This window comes from Pipistrellus hanaki, assembly GCF_964339955.1.
Source record: "Pipistrellus hanaki genome assembly, chromosome: 8".
Taxonomy (NCBI): domain Eukaryota; kingdom Metazoa; phylum Chordata; class Mammalia; order Chiroptera; family Vespertilionidae; genus Pipistrellus; species Pipistrellus hanaki.
In genome coordinates, this window is record NC_140510.1 from 35,815,884 (window position 1) to 35,835,157 (window position 19,274).

The 19,274-nt window shown below is 45.4% G+C and overlaps 1 protein-coding gene and 1 long non-coding RNA gene across 9 annotated transcripts in view; one reads left to right on the forward strand and one right to left on the reverse strand.

The window, feature by feature from the left end:
- PKP4 (plakophilin 4) overlaps positions 1-19,274 on the forward strand; it is a 222,868-nt gene that overhangs the window by 194,675 nt on the left and 8,919 nt on the right. For all 8 annotated transcript variants that reach the window (XM_084891453.1, XM_084891452.1, XM_084891454.1 and 5 more), the window contains 6 exons: positions 4,749-4,932; positions 7,897-8,014; positions 9,457-9,648; positions 9,846-10,019; positions 12,869-13,019; positions 16,206-16,401. In XM_084891453.1, the coding sequence (XP_084747579.1) occupies positions 4,749-4,932; positions 7,897-8,014; positions 9,457-9,648; positions 9,846-10,019; positions 12,869-13,019; positions 16,206-16,401 (1,015 nt within the window). The remainder of the gene's footprint in view (positions 1-4,748; positions 4,933-7,896; positions 8,015-9,456; positions 9,649-9,845; positions 10,020-12,868; positions 13,020-16,205; positions 16,402-19,274) is intronic.
- On the reverse strand, positions 9,251-12,482 carry LOC311626345. Its single transcript, XR_014795671.1, has 3 exons — positions 12,325-12,482; positions 12,149-12,244; positions 9,251-9,335 (listed from the first exon to the last, which is right to left on the reverse strand). It is a non-coding gene; the product is annotated as an uncharacterized lncRNA (long non-coding RNA).

The following is a 19,274-nucleotide window of genomic DNA, read 5'->3' on the forward strand; positions in this document are numbered from 1 at the left end:
TGGTTAATCTTTTCCCATCCCCCTTTACCCCACCCCTACCCCCTCTACACACACACCCCAGATATATGTCAGCCTGTTCTCTGCATTGATGCCTCTGGGCCTGTTTGGTTCATCAATTTATTATGTTTATTTGATTCCACAGCCTAGTATTTTCTAAATTAGTTTGTATATTTATATTCTTAGTCCTCACAACAAATAGCTAATTGTTTTAAATTAAATAAAACCTCAAGCATTCTAAACTAAATTATATTTTATTTTTAATTTTCTCTTTGGGAACCAGGAGATCATGGGGTGTGCTGCTAAGTATTTTTAAAGCAATTTTTACATTAGAATGTTGGAGCTAAAGGTTTATCATGATGATGGAAAGTGCTCATCCCACTGCTCTGTACTTGCTCATCAGCCTTTCTACCTCTGGGAGTTGGTGTATCTTCTATTCAATATGTACTTCTCTGGCAACGTTCTTCCTGACCCATTAAATGAAGCCCTATACAGACTAAGTGGAGAGAACACTGTTTTATTACTACCTTAGTGGAGTGGAGTGTACACAGGTGTTATTAGCTGGCCTTAAGAATCGTGCTTTTTACTTTTGAGTAGAAAAGCTAAATTAATGCACCCATAACCAAGGCTTTTACGTTTAATTGAACCTTCTACATTCAATATCGATTCATTAGAACAGGTTATTTTGGCTTTCCATAACCTTATTTTTGAATAGAAAGTGAGGAAGAAAAGCCAATATCTTAAGATTTGCTTTGATATTTGAAATGGCCAATTAAATCCACACCAAATGTCCTAGCCCTTTGTGCTATGCGGTAAGGTGCGGGAAGGCTGGGACCATATAATTTACAGTGCAGATGGCAAAGCTGTCTTTATGTGGGTCCCTTGAGTGCCACAGACTCAGCAAAAATTTAAAACAAAACAAAATATACACACGTTTTTTTCTGGTCAGGAATAATTTTGAATATTTTTTTTTGAAGTTGCAAAAATAAAAGCTTGACTTTCCCACACTATTACTGGTGCACTGGTTTTATGATCCATAATTCAACTCAGTTGACCAAAAGGTAGCATAATCACCTTGTCTACTGAAGGGTTACATATTTTTAGCAATTTATTTATAATTGGACATCACTGATCCTTTCTTGTTAGAAGTTTAAGGAATGGGAAGTTGGGCATGTTGATTTGAAGAGGTGGAGCAGCAATGGGATTCTTCTATACCCATAGCTAAAATTGTGTAACAACCATCTATTTGAGTCTTCATGTGAAAGGCAGGCAAAACTATGCTGGCAAGTTACCTTAAGGATCCAGAATTTTGTTCTAACCTTCTCCTCATAGAACTTAAAGACAGTCGTGAATGCAAGGGAGGTAATATTTAATAGCCAAGTTTGACAGTCAAGGAAATAAAGGGAAAATTCAAAAACAAATAGAATATAAATTGGATCGATCAACAAATATTTTTTAGTAACTGTTATATTCCCTGCATATGTGTAACAAGACATAAAAGTAGGGTGGTAGAGTTTTGTTCTTCAATATATTTGCCTAATAAAATGTAAATTAAAATTAAATTTAGAAATACTAATGTTTATCATCCTTTAAAATATCATGTAAAATTTCAAGCCTTGCCCATCTGCTGTGGCTCAATAGTTGAGCGTTGGCCCATGCACCAAGAGGTTGATGGTTAGATTCCAGTCAGGGCACATTCCCATATTTCAGGCTCAATCTCCAGTAGCAGATGTGCGGGAGGCAGCCAATCCATGATTCTCTTTCATCGAAGTTTCTATCTCCCTTTCTTTTCCTCTCTCTAAAAGTCAATAAAAACATTTTAAAATTTTAAGCCTGCAAAATAAATGGGAAGTTAATTTTGTGCAGCTTGACTCCTTAAAGTATTATATGTAAAGCACACAATTCCTAAGACAGTAAGAAAACACAAACAGCAAATGGTCATTATTCTTGTTTATATTGATTTATGGACATTGATGATGTTCTTCAAGCCCATGAAGATGTAAAGGCTAATAGTAAACTGTAGGATAACATCTACACTAGTTCTAAATGCCAAGTAAGAAAAAGAAAGCAGTACAGAATTCTTGAACCTACACAGAAAATTGTGGAAAATTGCAAATCTGGAAAATAGCCTTTTACCAAAAGTAGGTCTTAGAAGCAGCCAGGAGTGGAGGCAGGACCCATGAAAAACAAGCTTTTCTGCCAACCATCAAAGAACTGCTCAGCCTCAACTCCAAGCTCCAACGTACTAAAGAACCACCCCCTTAGTCGTATTTTCACCTGAAGTTTGTGACTCACTCTGTCTAATTTTCTGCAGAGAGATCTAATTTTATACCCGGAGCCTATGTTATGATAGGTTTTGCTTTCTACAAGCCTTACCTTGCTGTTAACATTGCTGGGATGTGTATTAGAAATTGCAGCTCTCCCCACATGATGAATTTTGTGGAGTGAGGAATTTGAAAGCTTTGACAGACAGAAAGAGAATGTGCTCCGATGGCATTAGGAATCACATGCCATAAAACTGTCAGCAAGGACGGTTATGAAATGACCCTTGTCCACCAGAGCCTGGACTCTGGCCCTTCGCTGGCCTGTGGCTGGCTCTCCCCCGGCGGCCCCATCAGTGCCCTGGGAAGAGTGTGGTTGGCCTTGTTAGCAGGAAATGTTAGAGCTCCATTCACTGCACCCTTCATGCCTTGTCCCGTTCTGTCTTCTGTCTTGCTTCCCATCTCTTGTTATTAGGGTCGGCCAGACCTCCAGAGACTCATCTTTAACTCCCAGGCCCCTTCTGTGGTCATCAGTCCTCTGATCCTTTTCCACTAAGACAGTGCTGTTCAAATGTCTGTGGGACCCAAGACTCTTTTTAAAACAGAAACAATCAAAGAAACCCAATCTTGAGAGATAAGTATGGAGCCTCTCTGGGTGAACTGGATGGGGATCATGAGCTCAACCCCCATCACTCCCCCGTTCCTCACAGGGCCCCCCCGAGTCCACCAACGCCCAGAATCCAGGTGGCACAGTGTAAAGCCATTTTATGTAGAAACGTACAGCCCATTTTCTCAGAATCCATGGAGGACTCGCTCCTCCTGTGGAATTTTAGTTTGGTCCATAAGCACAGGTAGGACCTCCCTGCTGTGTGCCACCTCTGGCTACACAAGCACTGATCTGTCCTGGTGGGAAGAACAAGGTTTCAGAGACCAAGCAAGACTCTTGCCCCTCTTCCCACCCACGTCCCTCTCCAGGCCTGACTAGATGGGCTCTGCTGAAGCAGAGGTCCTAAAAAGCTGTGGTTCTGGTGGGCTCTCCAGCTGCAAAGGGGAGGAGCAGAGGGAACAGGGAAGCCCAGGTACAGGAGCCAAAGCCATGTGAAAGGGGAGAGGAGCAGGCACCTTGTGGAGTAGAACACAGGACCCACAGGGTGGAGCTGACCTTTCCCTCCACTGCATCCTCACAGCCCCCATGTGGCCGGGTCAGGGCAGGCTTTCTTTCAGGCAAGGGATGGTCCTCTCTTGGTGAATCGGAGGAGTATTGCTGCACTACCTTCTTTCTAGCTCTTTGCTTTTACCTCTCCTTCCTCCAAAAAGAAAAAAGAAAAAAAAAGTTTTTGTCAGCTCTCTGGACCATCCTCCCTCATAAAGGGTCCTGTGCTGTTTCCAGGCTGGCTCCTGGGTCCTTGTTGCTGCCCCATACTCTTGCTCAGTCACGTTCACAAGCCTGACCTGCCCCCACAGACATGGCAGATTTTGCTGACTCCTTCCCCTCGGCCGGCCAAGTGTTGAGGGTTCTGAGAGCCGGTGCAGACTTGAGCAGCTTGCCAAGGGATACATCAGGCATGCAGGGTTCTAAGGACCACTTCTCTTCCACCTCCTTCCCTTTTACTTAGGAAAAGGCATTGAATTGGAAATGACATTAGAGTCGATGTAATCTTGAATTTGCTCTTAGAGTTATTATTAGAAAATATGTGTGCTACAATAATAATTTAAGCCACCTCATAGTTGACACAGATATGAAGATAATCTAATGTGCTTACAATTTTGATAGCATTCTAATAAACTACATTCTAGGTCTTTAGTCCTAGCAATCTTGTTATCAGTTACAGTATGGTGATTTAATTTCTTGAGGTTCACCTGTATCCAAGCAGAGTGGCAGTAACTTGTACTTCTAAAACACATGGTAATAAAACTCTTATAGTGGAAATAGAAATAGCCAAACCTTATCTAAATAAATATGAAGCAAAGGTAGCCACCCTCTGTGCCATTAAAGCTACTGCATTAAGTGTGAGTGTCCCAGTACCAAAAATAAGAAGAGAAAGCATGATGAGGAGAGACATGTCAGTCTTTTGAGAGAGAAAAAAATTACTCCAAGTTCTAAAAATGGTTTGTCTCACAGAACATTGAATGAAAGGGAAAAGGCAATGAATGGCAGTTTTACAACAATCATAGATGCGTTATATTACGACCTGTGACTGGATTGTGCCCTCACCTCATAGAGCAACTCATTTGCTTTGCAAAAGCCATAGTTGTCTTGCCTGATGGATACGTAGACTCTAAAACTTGAGAGAAGGACTGTCCCAGCTTTGTAATAGTGCCAGGAGCTCACCTATGTTTGTTCGACATTTATCAGGGCCCCAGCCCAGCCTGGATGCAATAGATTAGGTTTAGAGCAGACTGGGTTCACATCAATTAGAGCTTTATGTTTGTTTCGTCACTAAAACTGTGGCATCTTTCATGATGTGATGTCTAAAATCTCATTTTTAGGAGTTCTTTGGAATTTATCCTCATGTGATGCTGTAAAGATGACAATCATTCGAGATGCTCTCTCGACCTTAACAAACACTGTGATCGTTCCACACTCTGGATGGAATAACTCTTCTTTTGATGATGATCATAAAATTAAATTTCAGACTTCACTCGTTCTGCGTAACACAACAGGTTGCCTGAGGTAAAGTCTTTATCTTTTTTTTTTCTAATGAATTCAGTAATTAAATCATAGGAGGGTTTCATTTATTTTGTTGACACCTACCTACACTTTCAAGTTTGTTTCAAAATGTAGGCCACTATACTTGGTTTTCCTGTGAAGAAAACATCATGAGCTCAGACTAGGAGCCTGAAAGACATTATCTTATAAATGACTCCTCTGTGATTTAGTCAAAGGGCCTTTCAGTCTGAAATTCTGCCAAAATTCCTGCGTTTTCCACTTGACCAGCATTTTTCTGGTTATCACATCCTGATTTCTAATGTTGTAACTTGGTTTTTAAGTTCAAAATGTGATGGTTAAAGCATTTTTGTTTTCAAAAGAGTGCAAAGAGGTGTGTGGTTTAAACCATCATTGGGTTTGGTTTTTGTAAGGAAATGAAAACATGCCCAAATAGTATTTTCCATCATTATCTTTAGCATGTAGACTCCATAAAGCCTCCCTTAAGTGTAAGCAGTATTGCTCTTTAGTTGCCATTCACACTCATGAGCTTAGTTTCTGCCCAGTTTCCCTGGCTTACAGTGCCTGGGACAGAGCAGCCTGGTGACAATGAGAGGGGGCTCTGGCTTCAGGCACCTGGCTGCCCATCCCACTCTGAGCCTCAGTATCCTCACCTTTTTGGAACAATAGTACCACCTCAGAGTTGTGAAGAATCAGCTTGTGTAAAGTGCTTAGCGTTCCACTAGTATGTGACACAGTGAGCGCTATTAGATGCCTGAACATCTCTGCAACGGAGAGCTTGGGAGAGGCAGAGGGAGGCCTGGCTGCTGCCCTGAAGCCTTTCGCTGTTGTGACAGGTGACTGCCGGCCCCCTCAAGGATGGGGGATGGCAGGAGTCAGGATCCTGGAGAACAGGCCGGCTCCCAACTCGGATGCCTGTCTAAAGACAGCTCCTATCACCTACTGGTCATTTGTAGGAGCAGCATCCCGCTCTCCCCACACCTGGATCCAGGGGGGCTGCGATTACTCCTCAGCAAACCAGCCAGCCAGCCAGCCCAACTTCCAGGAAGGCCCTGGGACAGGACACACACCCGGGCTCTCCAGTGGTTCATGGTTATAAACATTTGTGAATGCCTTCCTTGTGGAAGCTATGAACAAGATAGACTATTGGGGAAGACAGACAAACAAAAAGTCACAGTAGGTGCCCATTAAAAAAGTAGGGTGGTGTCAGAGTTTTTAGGTGACTGTTTTGAATATCAGATGGTCTCTCCCAGGAGGTGAAATTTAAACCAAACATCTGAAAACCTTAAGGAGCTATCCATTTGAAGGTGGGGCGTCAGGAGAACGTGAGTTTGAGGGTTTGAGGCTGCAGTGATGCGTAGGGTAAAGACTCAGGCAGGAACGGTCAAGGCGCAGAGTTGAATCGGATTATGTAGGATTTTTTTAAATCAAAGACAGAGTTTGCACTTTATTCCAAGTGCCATGGGAAACCATCAGAGGGATGACTCATGAGAGTGATGGACTGGTTTCTGGCTGTGATGTGGAGAACTGAGTGTGGGCAACATAGAGACAGAAGATGAGGCTGCTCAGTGAGTGACCCAGACAAGGTGACAGTGGCCTAGACCAGGCACTGGGGAGAGGTGGGGGGGGGTGTTTCATGGAGGGAGAGCTAGCAGAGTTTGCTAGTGTACTGGATATCAGGGCAAGGGAAAGGGATGGTAGAAGGATAGCGCCTAACTCTCTTGCTGGAGCGACTAGGAGCACAGAAGTGTTGTGGGTAAATCAGGGAGGATAAAGGGTGGAGGGAGAGCAGGTGAGAGTGTTGGCCACATCCATTAGGTGGCTATGTCTAATTAGGTCCTTATGCGGTAGTATCATGGAAGCAATTGGATTAAGTGGGTCTTGAGTTCTAGAGAGAGGCCAGGCTAAATATCCACGTTTGGGAGTTAGGGGTCCATAGGCTATATGAAAGCCAAGGAGAGAAGGAAGGGCCACCTGTGAGAGGGCAGAGATAAAGGCAAGAAGAGATCAATATAGCCCGGACAGTCCAGAGGGACCCACTGGCAGAGAGGCTGAGAAGGAAATGCAGCAAGATGAGAGGAGAACCAGCCAAGAGGGGCCAGGAGCTTGTGAAGGAATGCAAGAGGCAGCTGCTGAATGCTGCTGAGAGGTGACAGGAAGGACCACAGGTGGCATTACCTTTCTGGCCCCAGAAAAATAAAGATGAAAAGGAAAATCTTAAGATTTGCAAAATCTCAGAGTTAGCCTAAGATCTTGTAAATGGGATATAAAAAATTTTTCCGATTTGGTATCAATTCATATAGGCAAACTGATATCAAACATTTCAAAATGGATAAGACCTAAAACAATTTTCAGGTTTTTTAAATAACTGAAAGATTATAAAAATTACAGCATAAGCAAATGTGCATATTAAACTTGAATGTTTATAGAAAAAAATGCTGCTTCCTGTGCTCATTGAGAAGTGTTCATGGCCACCTGCTATAATATATGCAAAACATAATGGTCGCAGGGACTGGAAGGACCTTCAGGCCTAACAAGGCGGGTAATGCGAGTCTAAAACAAGCATGACTGACAAGCACTGGGAATTTATGTGGCAGGCACTTGACTAATTGCTTTATATGCAGCAAATTATCACTTCCTCACAACAACCCTATGAAATAGTTACTATTATTCTCCCATTTTACCTATGAGGAAACTGAGGAGGATAAACCCCAAAATCATTATCTTAGGAGGTTAGGAAAGTGGCAAGCCACATGTGCAAGAGGGAAGGCTCAGATGCTCCTGCTCTCTTCTTTTTGTGTGGATATGGGGAGACAGCTATTGTGAGCTCTCGGAATGTTAAAATGTAAGCCCCAGAATGTCTACTCAGAACAAACCTTCAAGCCCACCGTCTTCTCTCAGGTCACTGAGGTAAGGCTCCGTGGCTGTCGGTGGGTCGATCTCAGCAGCTGCCTGTGTCTCTCCGTTTAGGAACCTCAGCTCTGCAGGGGAGGAAGCCCGGAAGCAGATGCGATCCTGTGAGGGGCTGGTGGACTCGCTGCTGTACGTGATCCACACGTGTGTGAACACATCTGATTACGACAGCAAGGTCAGTGCCTGCCTGGCCGTGGGGGGGTACGATGGCAAAGGACAGCAGCTGCCTGACACCACTAGTTGCAAGCCATTGATTCTTTCTGGAATTCCTGAGCCTCTTCTCTCATTAGGCTACTCTCTAGATTAAAAGGGGGGAGAGGGGAAGGGGATGATCTCTAAAAATTACAAGTTCACAAGGAACATGACAACTTCAGAAAATAGCACCAGAACAGGGAAAACTGAGTGACTCCATGTGGTAAAGGACCTAGCAGTTGCAGGGTCCTGACTTTCTCTGTGGCTCCCTGAACCCTTTGTTGATTTTCCTTACTGCTTTTCCCTCCAATTCTGTATTCCTTCTGCCAGAACCAGACCCACCTGTATTTGAGTATCTACTGGATAAAGGTTCCTAGCCAGGCACTGTAACCCCTCCGTACACCCACAGCCCGGCTCCAGCGCCAACGTCAGGTGCCTCTCTTTCATCCCCGTCTTGGCCCTTCCCCTCCCTCTGATATCAGGATGGTCTGTTCCCAGCACGAGCTCCTTGTCCCCCTCTCCTGATTCTCTATCCTGGCCTTACCACAGGCATTCTGCTCTTTAGGAGCAGGGACTGAGGAAGGTCGGGAGAAACAGCAGGAGGGACTTAAACGGTGTCAGGAGTTCAAGGCCAGCTGGAGACTTGGTGTTCACCGCGGGCAGAACCAGGAGAGCCCATAAGAAGTCCTTGGGTTGTAAATATGGGTCTGAGAGAGAGAGAAGAATGATGAGTGGTGGGCTCAGAGAGAAGATGGGGATGGCCAGTTTTTATTTGAGACTTACTGAACCAGGAGATCTGCAGATGAAAATGAAGGAGAGAGCAGTGGGAAGGGAGTTTGCTGAGCAAAAGCTGAACTTGATTTTAGGCTCTCTCAGCGAAGGGACTGTTGGCCTCCCAGTTAAGAGATGTGATACAAGCTTTAGGAGCCAAAGACCAAGTACAGAAGGCAGCTTCCCCACAGAGAAAAGAGATCATGGAACTTTGCACAGAGAGTGGGGAGAGCTGGGAGGTGGAAGGAGGAGACAAAGATGGGACTTGGGGGGAGGGCAGTCCCCAGAGAGGGTTGATCACACCCGTTGTCATGACGATGACTTGGTGAGGCGTAAGGTTCTGGCAACTCAGCTGCTTTGCCACTGCAGCTGCCCTGAAGCAGAAACACTGGGCACTTTCTCTCCCAGGGTCTTGCCCATTTGTTTGCATGAAATCAGATCCTCAGATGTACTGGATGGCTCTGCATTCCGTCCTTTGGGTATTCTGTACAAGTTCTAGAATCATAATTCTTCCCTTAGACTGTTTTAGGTTCCTGTAAAAAAAGACAACTCTTTCATATTCTACATTGATTTAATATTATTGGCATTCAGTACAGAAGCAGTTTGCACTGATGTGCTGGGATAGTTTTAATTATACGCTGTGTTGGGTTTCAGACCGTGGAGAACTGCGTGTGCACCCTGAGGAACCTGTCCTACCGACTGGAACTGGAGGTCCCTCAGGCCCGGCTGCTGGGGCTGAACGAATTGGATGACTTACTAGGCAAAGAGTCTCCCAGCAAAGACTCGGAGCCAAGCTGCTGGGGGAAGAAGAAGAAAAAGAAAAAGAGAACGCCACAAGAGGATCAAGTTAGTATTTTACTTAACTTGAAACTAAAGTTTCGTTCTTCTGGGAGTAAGAAATCACATGTTGGGTGAGAAAAATAGTATTTTCATGATACCGTTGTTCTGTATAGCTAGAGCTGAGCCCATCAGAGAGGGGTGTGCTCCGATGTTGGAGCTTGTGTTCACTTTGCTTCACCTAACGTGTGCTCTCTGTCTTTCAGTGGGATGGAGTTGGTCCTATTCCAGGACTGTCAAAGTCCCCCAAAGGGGTTGAGATGCTGTGGCATCCATCGGTGGTAAAACCATATCTGACTCTTCTAGCAGAAAGTTCCAACCCTGCCACCTTGGAGGGCTCTGCTGGATCTCTCCAGAACCTCTCTGCTGGAAACTGGAAGGTAGGCATCTTCTGCCTGTCCACACTTCCCATCTCTGCAGTCACGTCCGCAGCGGTGGTGAAAGGAACATGATTGTCCAGAGTCTGGAAAGGGAGACATAGCAGCTGGCTCTGGGGATCCGAAGATGAGTATGGCGTGGCCCAGCAGACAGATCAAGTCAGGGCCGTGTCGATGTCACAGCTTGTGTGTGCTGCGGGGTCTCGGTGGGGAACATCCATTCTAGCCCAGCAGGTGAGGGAAAGGCCAGGAAAGGGGAGACCAAGAGGCAAGCACTATTTCCTAGAGGGGTGGTGCTCCCCAAAGGAACTCCTAGTTCTGTTGGCAGAACTAAGCCAGCAGAGTCTGAGGTTGGATGCAGAGGGAGTCACCCAGGTAAAGGGACAAGAGAAGGAAGGTTGGTCTCAGGTGAGGGAGTATTAGTGGAGACTGCAGGCTGCAGCATTTGCAGGCAGGGCATGGAGTAGCCTTGATGGAGCCAGGCATCGTGAACAGGTGTGACGGCCAAGCTTCAAGAGCTGGGACCTGACCCGCAGACCAGAGGCACCACCGAAAGGGGATAAGCAGACAAGTGGCACAGGCCGACGTGGGGACTATCGGATAGAGCCGTGTAGAAGGTGAATTAGCAGAAGAGGAAAGTAGAGGCTGGGTTTACTGGGGAGCAGGCGAGAGACGCTGAGGGCCTGCAGTAAAGCTGGGTTTGGGCAGCGATGCAGCGAAGGAGAGGGGCCCCTACTCCTCTCTCAGGTGCTCACAGAACATGCATATGGTGAGTTTCCACATGTCTTTGTTTCCACATGTGACTTCTTATTAGAATGAAGGTGGTTTCCTGCCATTACCATTTTAAGCGTAATGAATACCAACTTTTAAATACCTCAAAACTTTTAAATGTCATCTAGCAACTTTGCAGACAGTCCTTGTCGGAAGCATTTTCATCCTCTAGGAATGTCCTCACAAGTGTATGTTAGTAGAGTTACTATAATGCTTGTTTTTGGCTACCTCCTCCACCACTACTTCCCAAATGAGAATCTTTTGGCCACTGTATTATCCATGAGAGTAAAAAGCATTGCTAAGCCTGCAGCCAGCTGCTGTTATGAATATATACAGAAAATTGTGGACTAGTGCTAAACCAGTTTGTTTATTTTGTTATTGTTTTTAATTAAAGTGCTAATAGCTTAGCATCTAAGTATTGGCTCTGGAGTCAGAACCCTCAGCTTTGAATCCTAGACCCTCCACTTACTAGCTGGGGCCTCAGATAACCCTGTCCTTGGTTTCTCCATCAGTAAATGGAGACAATACCTACCTCATGAGGTGGTTGTGAGGATTAAAGGAGATTATAAATGTGGAGGACTTACGACAGTGCTCAGCATATAATTATGTATTCATAACATTTCTGTTGGTGACTCAGCAGTCACCTCCAGCTTGTGAGTTAAGGATCATTTGATGATAATTTTAAAAAGATATAGTAATTAAAAGAGGTATGATTTAAGTTCTGTAAAATTTCATTTCTGGGATCATTTAGTAAATGAAAGTTAGTTGGCAAACTCATTTAAAATATGAACAGCATCTAAAATAGTAAATCAAGATATTGGACCCTTGTTAAGAAAACCAGGTAATCATGGCTACCGAGGTTAGCCAGTCAGAGGCTGTTTGGGGAGCAGTGATGACCAGAGCTCTGAAGGGGGGCGCTCTGGGCTGTGCTGAGCCGTGGTCTCCGCGGGAGACAGGCGTTGGCTCTGGTGCCGGCATCAGAGCGAGGCTGATAGAGCTTCCGGCCTGCGGCAGTCATGCGCTCTGTTTCCCCTGGAGATTTCATTGGAAAAATAGGAGTTTTTGTTTTATATGAAGAATGTCAATAGGATCTTTGAAATGCATTTTTCCTCTTATTTATATTATTGAGATAATCCGTGCTGTTGGTATTCAAGAGACTGAGTGGTCAATCACATATTCTAGCATTCAAAATAATACAAAGGGCTGGCAGATCGTCTTCAGGTCTTGACCACAGCAGTAAAGTATTAGATGTTTAATGAGCAGCATTTTTCAATTACCCTGAATTTTGAAAGACAGTTTGCCTTGGTAAAAATGTCAGTGAAAGCTCAAAACAAGATTACAGGCCCATTTTCAAATGTTACCTTTTTCTGATTTTTTTGGTGTTTCCCTGATAACTTGGCGTTCATTTCCCATTCCTGTGGTGCACAGACTGACTCATCGTTCAGACGTGCAAAAGGCTTGGATTGTAGATTTTAAAAAGCAGCAGCAGCTGACTAAACCTTGAATGAGAAAGCATTTTACACAGGAATATACTTACTTTTTACCAGCATACATGAGTTGTGTTGCTCAGTGTTTCTGGAAAATTCATTTTCTTCTGAGGCAGGGATTGTTCCAAGGAATCTCTCTGAAAGGTTTTAAACTCTAAATATTGTTACAGACACGAGAGAAAAAGCATGACTTGATGGAGACAGGCCCTCCTTTAATGCGCACTGATCAGTTATGCCTCTGCCATCTATTTATAGCCTCTGGACCTGGCTTGGGTCCAGCTGCAGAGAAGATCGAGATTCTTCCTTAATCGTGTTTGTGTGGCTGAGGCAGCCAGTAATCACCGCCTTCTCTCTTCTGCACAGTATCTGGCAGATGGTGGTTTGAGATGTTCAGGCTTTGGGATTTCTTTTTAAATCAGTCATCCCAGCCTATCTTTATCCCAAACTATGATTTTTCTCTTTACTGACACCACAGATTTAATCTCCAATTGGAAAGAAAACATTTAATCTATTAGTTCATCATTTTTAGGCAACAATAACATCTAAGAGCTGAACTCTGTTCTATTTTACTAATTGCCTTGTTTTTCTCATTAGTTTGCAGCGTATATCCGGGCAGCCGTCCGCAAAGAAAAAGGGCTCCCTATCCTTGTAGAGCTTCTGAGAATGGATAACGACAGAGTGGTTTCTTCTGTGGCCACTGCCTTGAGGAACATGGCACTGGATGTTCGAAACAAGGAGCTCATAGGTAGGTTCTGGCGACCAGGTGAGCTACAGAGAGAGAGGAGGAGTAACTACAGCGTTTATAAAACTCTATTTATACAAATATGACATTTAAAATGCCTAGCATCATGGTCCTGTTTTCTCGGCAGTTTTGGGTACCCTGGCCGGCTTTTCTTTGTGACCATTCTTTTTCATCAAGAGGCAGGCTCATTAATTAAACCTTAATCAGAAAAGCTAGCATTTTCCATTATACTTTACAGCACTACTTAATAGAGTTGATGTCTTTGTTTCCTAAGAAAGGTTCGTTTCTTGAGCATCAAGAAAATGTTTAATTCTCTTTTCCTGACTTGAGACTAATAGTACCCATACTACAATCTTCCTACGTTAAAGTAAAAAAAGAAACCACATGAAGGTTTGTAGCCTTTCCCTCTCGATCTGGGTAAATGCTCACCCTAGGGCCTAGGCGGAGCAGAGTCAGTCACTGTCCCAAGGCCATTTCCCCCTTGGGCAGAGTCAGGCGAGGGTCAGGCAAGTGAAGCACTCAGTACATTTAGGAGGCGTTTATCCTCACATCCACCCAAGCGTAGGGTTGGCCCTTGCATGAACCTGAGAATGAGCAGCTCTTCAAGTTGTGCACCCTGGTCGGCTTAGCTCACTTGGCTCCAGTGCGGTGCCATATCCCAAGCAGAGAACGGGGTAAAGAAAAGACCAGAGACTCTCCCAGACTTAGGTGAAGTCCTGGCTCTGCTGCTCACTGGCTGTGGAACCTGAAGGGTCTTGTATGGAGCCTCGGGGGCTCAGTGCCTTCTTCCAGGTTGAACTCTTCCTCAGCCGTCCCCTGAAAGGGAGCTGCCGATGCCTGCTCCCCTCACCGTGGATCTGCTGTGCAAATGAGACGAGAGGCGAGGCAGCTGCTTATGAACCGCCAAGTGCCACGCCAGTCCCACAGCTGCTGACAGTTCACGAGAGAGGCAGGGGAAATTTCACAAGACCCTGTGTGGATTCGTGAATATATATTGAAGTAATTAAAACACACCTGCCATTAGAGAGGGAGGGAGAACGAGTTAAAGTTGGGAAGAGAGAGAACAAGGGCAGTAATGTTTGCCTTAAAGAGTTGATGTGAGCATTCAGTGGCACACTTGCTGTTCTAAATTATCGCCTAGATTACCCTACTCTCAACACCCCATTTCTTTGAGCCGCATCATCCCCCCAGAGAGGAAAGGAGCCTCTGTTCCTGCAGTCGAGCGTGAGCCTGCTTCCAGCAGATGTGTCATAACTTACTTCCCACACTTCCTTAAGAGAAATCCTGTCGGTCCCCAAAGATGTTTTTAGAGTTATTTTGTTACATCTGTATTTGAATTTCTTTTAAAAAGCACAAGTGGTTTGGGAGTTCTTAATGCTGAAAAATAAAAGGTTGACAACATAAACCCAATGGCCTGTCATTCGCCACGGGGAGGAGGCACAGGAGAGCAAAGGGTGCAGGGCCAGCAGCACTGGCCGGAGTCCTCCTGGAAAGGGAGCCTGTCCCTGTACTGAGTCCCCGCCTCCCACTGCGTCCTGTGCTGCCTGGGAACGTCCCACGTCCCTTTTACACTTTGACGGGCACTTTCTCTCTCCACTGATGAGCATTGTTTACCCACCTGGCACTCTTGGACCAGCTCATGAGCCACTTTTTCTTGTTTCCCTATAAAGATTCCTTCCTTCTTTTGAGGTCTGAGTCCCTCCCAGACTCTTAAGTTGCCCAGCACTCCTGTTCCTAAGAACCGTTCCCTTCTCTGACCCTTCCACTCCCTCCTCACATCTATCACCAGCACTAACAGCGGACTTTCTCTTCAGAGACATTTTTACAATTAAAGTTTTGTCACCTGCATACTCACCTGAGTCCAACCAACCCAGCTGTCTCTAATGCAGGGGTGGGGACCTTTTTTAAGGTTCCACCTGGATATTTCCAGGCCACACAAGATTATGAACTTAAAAATTAGCATTCTGTATTTGGTCAAACATTTAATTAACTCGCCCTAATGCCGTGGCAGGACCAGAGATGATTTTGCGGGCCAATCATTCCCCACCCCTGCTTGCTTTATCCTAAGAGTCAGGAGTACAGTTTGTTTAATGTGGTATCTTAGCAGAATGACAAATTACACGTCGTGGACCTTTCGGTTGTTCATGAGTATTCACAGTCACTAGTGCTCACTTACCATCTGTTCTTAAAAACCACATCTATCTCCGGGCTCACAGTGTCACCGCAGCTTTTCCGCTCTGTGCAACTGTGTGTGCCGCGACTGGCCCTCAGGCGGGCAATGTGTGCTCAGGGCCTGTCCGCTGCTCACCAGCAAATACAAATAGGGCCTTCACCAAAGCCCTTAATATCCACTCAATTATTAGCTGAGGGGGAAAACTAAGGAAATATTTACTTGGGCTTCAGTTAATTTCTTTTGTTTGTAGTGCAATTATTCCAGTTTGTCACTTTGTAATTGAAATTGGAAAAGCAAGAGATAATCTCTTTCTGGAGAGGAGTACGAGAAATTGAGTTTCTTAAATACCTCAATAGCTAGTGGACTCCCCAGCCTGTCTTACCAAGAACTTTATTATTGTTGAGTTGCTCCAGGGAGATATAGACCCATAATTATCTGATGTCTTCTTTAAAAGAAACGGACATGTTGATATCACTACTGATGTCAATAGCTGCTATGTCCTCTCAGCTTGATAAAAATGTGGAACTCTGCATGGTACAAGTGGTGAGATCCAGGAGAATGTAATAAAGACCCTTGTTTGGGGATCCTACTTTGTCTGGCTAACCCTTATTCAAAGGTCAGCTTTTAGAGCTTTAAGAGGAAGCTGAGGTATTTTTGACGCATGAGAATTTAGTCAAGAGTAAAATTTTTTATCATAATTCCTTTATTTCTTAACTGTTAGAGAAAATGGTTGAACTAAAGCAACATGATTGGTGTATCCAGTTTTATCCACTGACTTACATTCTCTTTCAGCGATTTATAGTAATATTTTATTAAATCATTCATTTCTTCATGTGCCATTGCAGTGCATGTTAACTTCCCCTTGTGTCTGTCCTTTTGCCCTTCATGGTGGTTCCCCTATTATCTCCTCTCCCGGTGTTTTGTTTTCATGAGGCTACCCAGCCGCCATCTCTAAAGAACAATAACAAAAACCTTGCACCTTCTGAAAGTAGAATGAAGTCTTTTGCATTTGGCAGGTAAATACGCCATGCGAGACCTGGTCAACCGGCTCCCCGGAGGCTCGGGCCCCAGTGTGCTGTCTGATGAGACCATGGCGGCCATCTGCTGTGCTCTGCATGAGGTCACCAGCAAAAACATGGAGAATGCCAAAGCCCTGGCCGACTCCGGGGGCATCGAAAAGCTGGTGAACATAACCAAGGGCAGAGGAGACAGGCAAGTCTGCTGCTGGGAGCCGAGGTCACAGCCTCACTCCTGGGATCATCCTGTGATAAGGGCCTTTGTCCAAGATATGCTTCCTATTGGAAAGGATGTGTTTATTTCTGCATATTTTTAAATCCTCGCCTGAGGATGTTTTTTCCGTTGTTTTTAGGGAGAGTGGAAGGGAGAGCTGGAGGTGGGGGGAGGTAAGACATACTAATTGGTTGCCTTCCACAAGCTGTGGATTGAACCTACAACCCAGGAATGTGCCCTTGACAGGAATCAAATCAAGAGTCTTTGGTGCACTAGCCAATACTTAATCACTGAGCCACGCCAGCCAGGGCTATTTCTGCATTTTTTACAGCGGGTTTGCGGTCATGTGGTCCTTTTCCTGGTCTTTTTTGTAACACCTCTACACTTGGTTGTGCCAACCCTGGAAGAATCAGAAATGCATGATGAGGAAGATCTGGGGCGCTGTTTCCCTAGCTCCTTCCTCTCTGCTTCAGGCCTGTTCTTCAGAAGCATCTTCTTGAATCCTCTGTTGAGGGTTGATTCCTCTGCAGGTGTCCAGAGTGTATTAAACTCACCTTTCTGCACAGGGCCTGCTGTGTGGCCTCAGGCTGTGCCCTGGGCTTGTCTCCTGCATTTCTTTTTGCTTTTAGGTGACACCTAATTGACAAAGCAACAAAAGTAGGGATTAGAGAATCAGTGGCAAAAATAGAAGGTTTTTGTCATAGAGCTATAGCAGAACTATGAATTGGGCTTAGTATCAAATCAGAGTCTCCTTCAAGGAAGTGGGAGGTGGGGCTGCTTTCGCCGTACAATAGCACAGCAGCCACTTGAGGTAAGTGGCCCTGATCTCCCTCTCCCTCCCTCCACCTGCTCTCTTCTCACAGCACTGACTCCCCGGTGTTATTTATGGCTTTCCCTGGCTTCTGCTCCCCCTGCAGCAGGGACTTGGTCTTTTTGTTCACTGCTGTATCCTCTGCATCAGCAAAGCCTGCCTTTTAACAGGTGCTCCGTAAATACTTATTAATTGACTGAATGACAGTGTTAGAACTCATTCTGCCTTGTCTGGTCTTTTAGTTTGTACTTACAAAGAATTTTCTAAGATGTAAGAATTATGTTACAAGGTATATTCTCATCCCTCAGAAACTACACCTATCAACATTAACCATATTTCCTTTCAGTCCTTTTTTAATGAATCTTTTTATTCCATCCTATCTAATAAAGAGGAAGTATGCTAATTGACCCTCGTGCCATCACAAAGATGGCGGCACCCACTGCCAATAAGGAGGGAATATGCTAATTGATTGCCCCACCCTAAAAGATGGCAGCGCCCACAGCCACAAGATGGCGGCACCCAGTCCCCTCAGCCCTGCCTGAGCAGGCCTTGCTGCTCTGCGTATCTGCCTCCAGAATCCCCCAGTCTCCTCAGACCCCAGACGTGCAGGGCTGGCCTGAGGTACAGGCAAGCCTCAGATGGCAGCTGCCCAGCCGCCCACTGCCAGCCCGAGGATTAGGTAACCAGGGCTGACCGAGGCTTGCACTGCCCGCAGTGGCAGCAGCAGAGGTATGATGGGTCGTTGCCTCCCGCCCCTGAGGGCTCTTGGACTGTGAGAGGGGGCAGGCTGGGCTGAGGGAACCCCTCCTCCCCCTCCAGTGAATGAATTTTCATGCACCAAGCCTCTAGTTAGTAATAAAAACAGTCATTTTTATTTTAAAGGAAATGAAATGTCATAGATAAAGCTAAGATCCATTTGTCAACTCCCAATCCAGGTCTCTCCCCTCTCCCTGAGATATGCTAATAACTTTTTGTGCTCTTAAAATGTTGTTAGCCCAGCCAGTGTGGCTCAGTAGTTGAGCATCAACCTATGAACCAGGAGGTCACAGTTCAACTCCTGGTCAGGTCAGGTGCCCTGGTTGCAGGCTCAATCCCTGGCAGGGGTTGGTTTGGAGGAGTGGGGGTGCTGGAGGCAGCCGACCAATGATTCTCTCTCATCATTGATGTTTCTGTCTCGCTCTCCCCCTCTCCCTTCTTCTCTGAAATTTAAAAAGAAAAAAAGAAAAAATTTATTAGCCTTCATTTGTGAAAGACACACAAAGAAGCTGGGGAAATCCTGAACCAGTACCAAAACCTCATATCTTTTAAAAAAATTATTACCCAATCTAATCTTTTTCCCCAGAGCAAGAGATTCAGAAAGTCCTAGATCAAATCAAGTTGTTTTCCAAACATATTACCTTTCCTTCTTCATTCTCCTGCCTTGTACTGCATGTGGTGAGTGGATCACACAGCAGCCTCTGCCCTCAGGCAGCTTACGTCCCAGGGTGAGTTAGAGCTAGACAAGGTATCAGTTGAGTGAGGAACATACTCGGATGGTGCTGAGTGGACTGTGAGCAGTAAAGTCAGGGAAGGCGATAGGGGATCGCAATTATAAACCGGGTGGCCAGGGCAGGCTACAGGAGGACAGGGCCTGAGGGAAGAGGGTTGGGGCAGGGGGTGTAAGTGGAAGGGCCCTGGGATGGAGGGAGGAGTGCCCCGTGTGTGATGAGCAGCAGGAAGCCAGTGGGACAGGAACAGAGCAGGTCAAGAGGAAAGAGAAGAGAAAGGACTAGAAGTAAAGGACCTTGTGGGGAAGCTAAGAACTGTGACTTTTACGCTGAGTAAAACCGGAAGCTGTTGGAGAGTGTTCAGCAGAGGAATGATACGATCTGACATCCCTAGAAGGGATCATAATGACAGACCCTCCCCCCACGTGGAGACTCGTGGGGCAGCACTTGGGGTGGTGAAATAGTGGTGGGTTCTTCATGGGTGGAGGTAGCATCAGTGGGATTTACTGAAGGGCTGCGTGAGCGGCAAGAGAGGAGGTGAATGTCAAAGGATGACT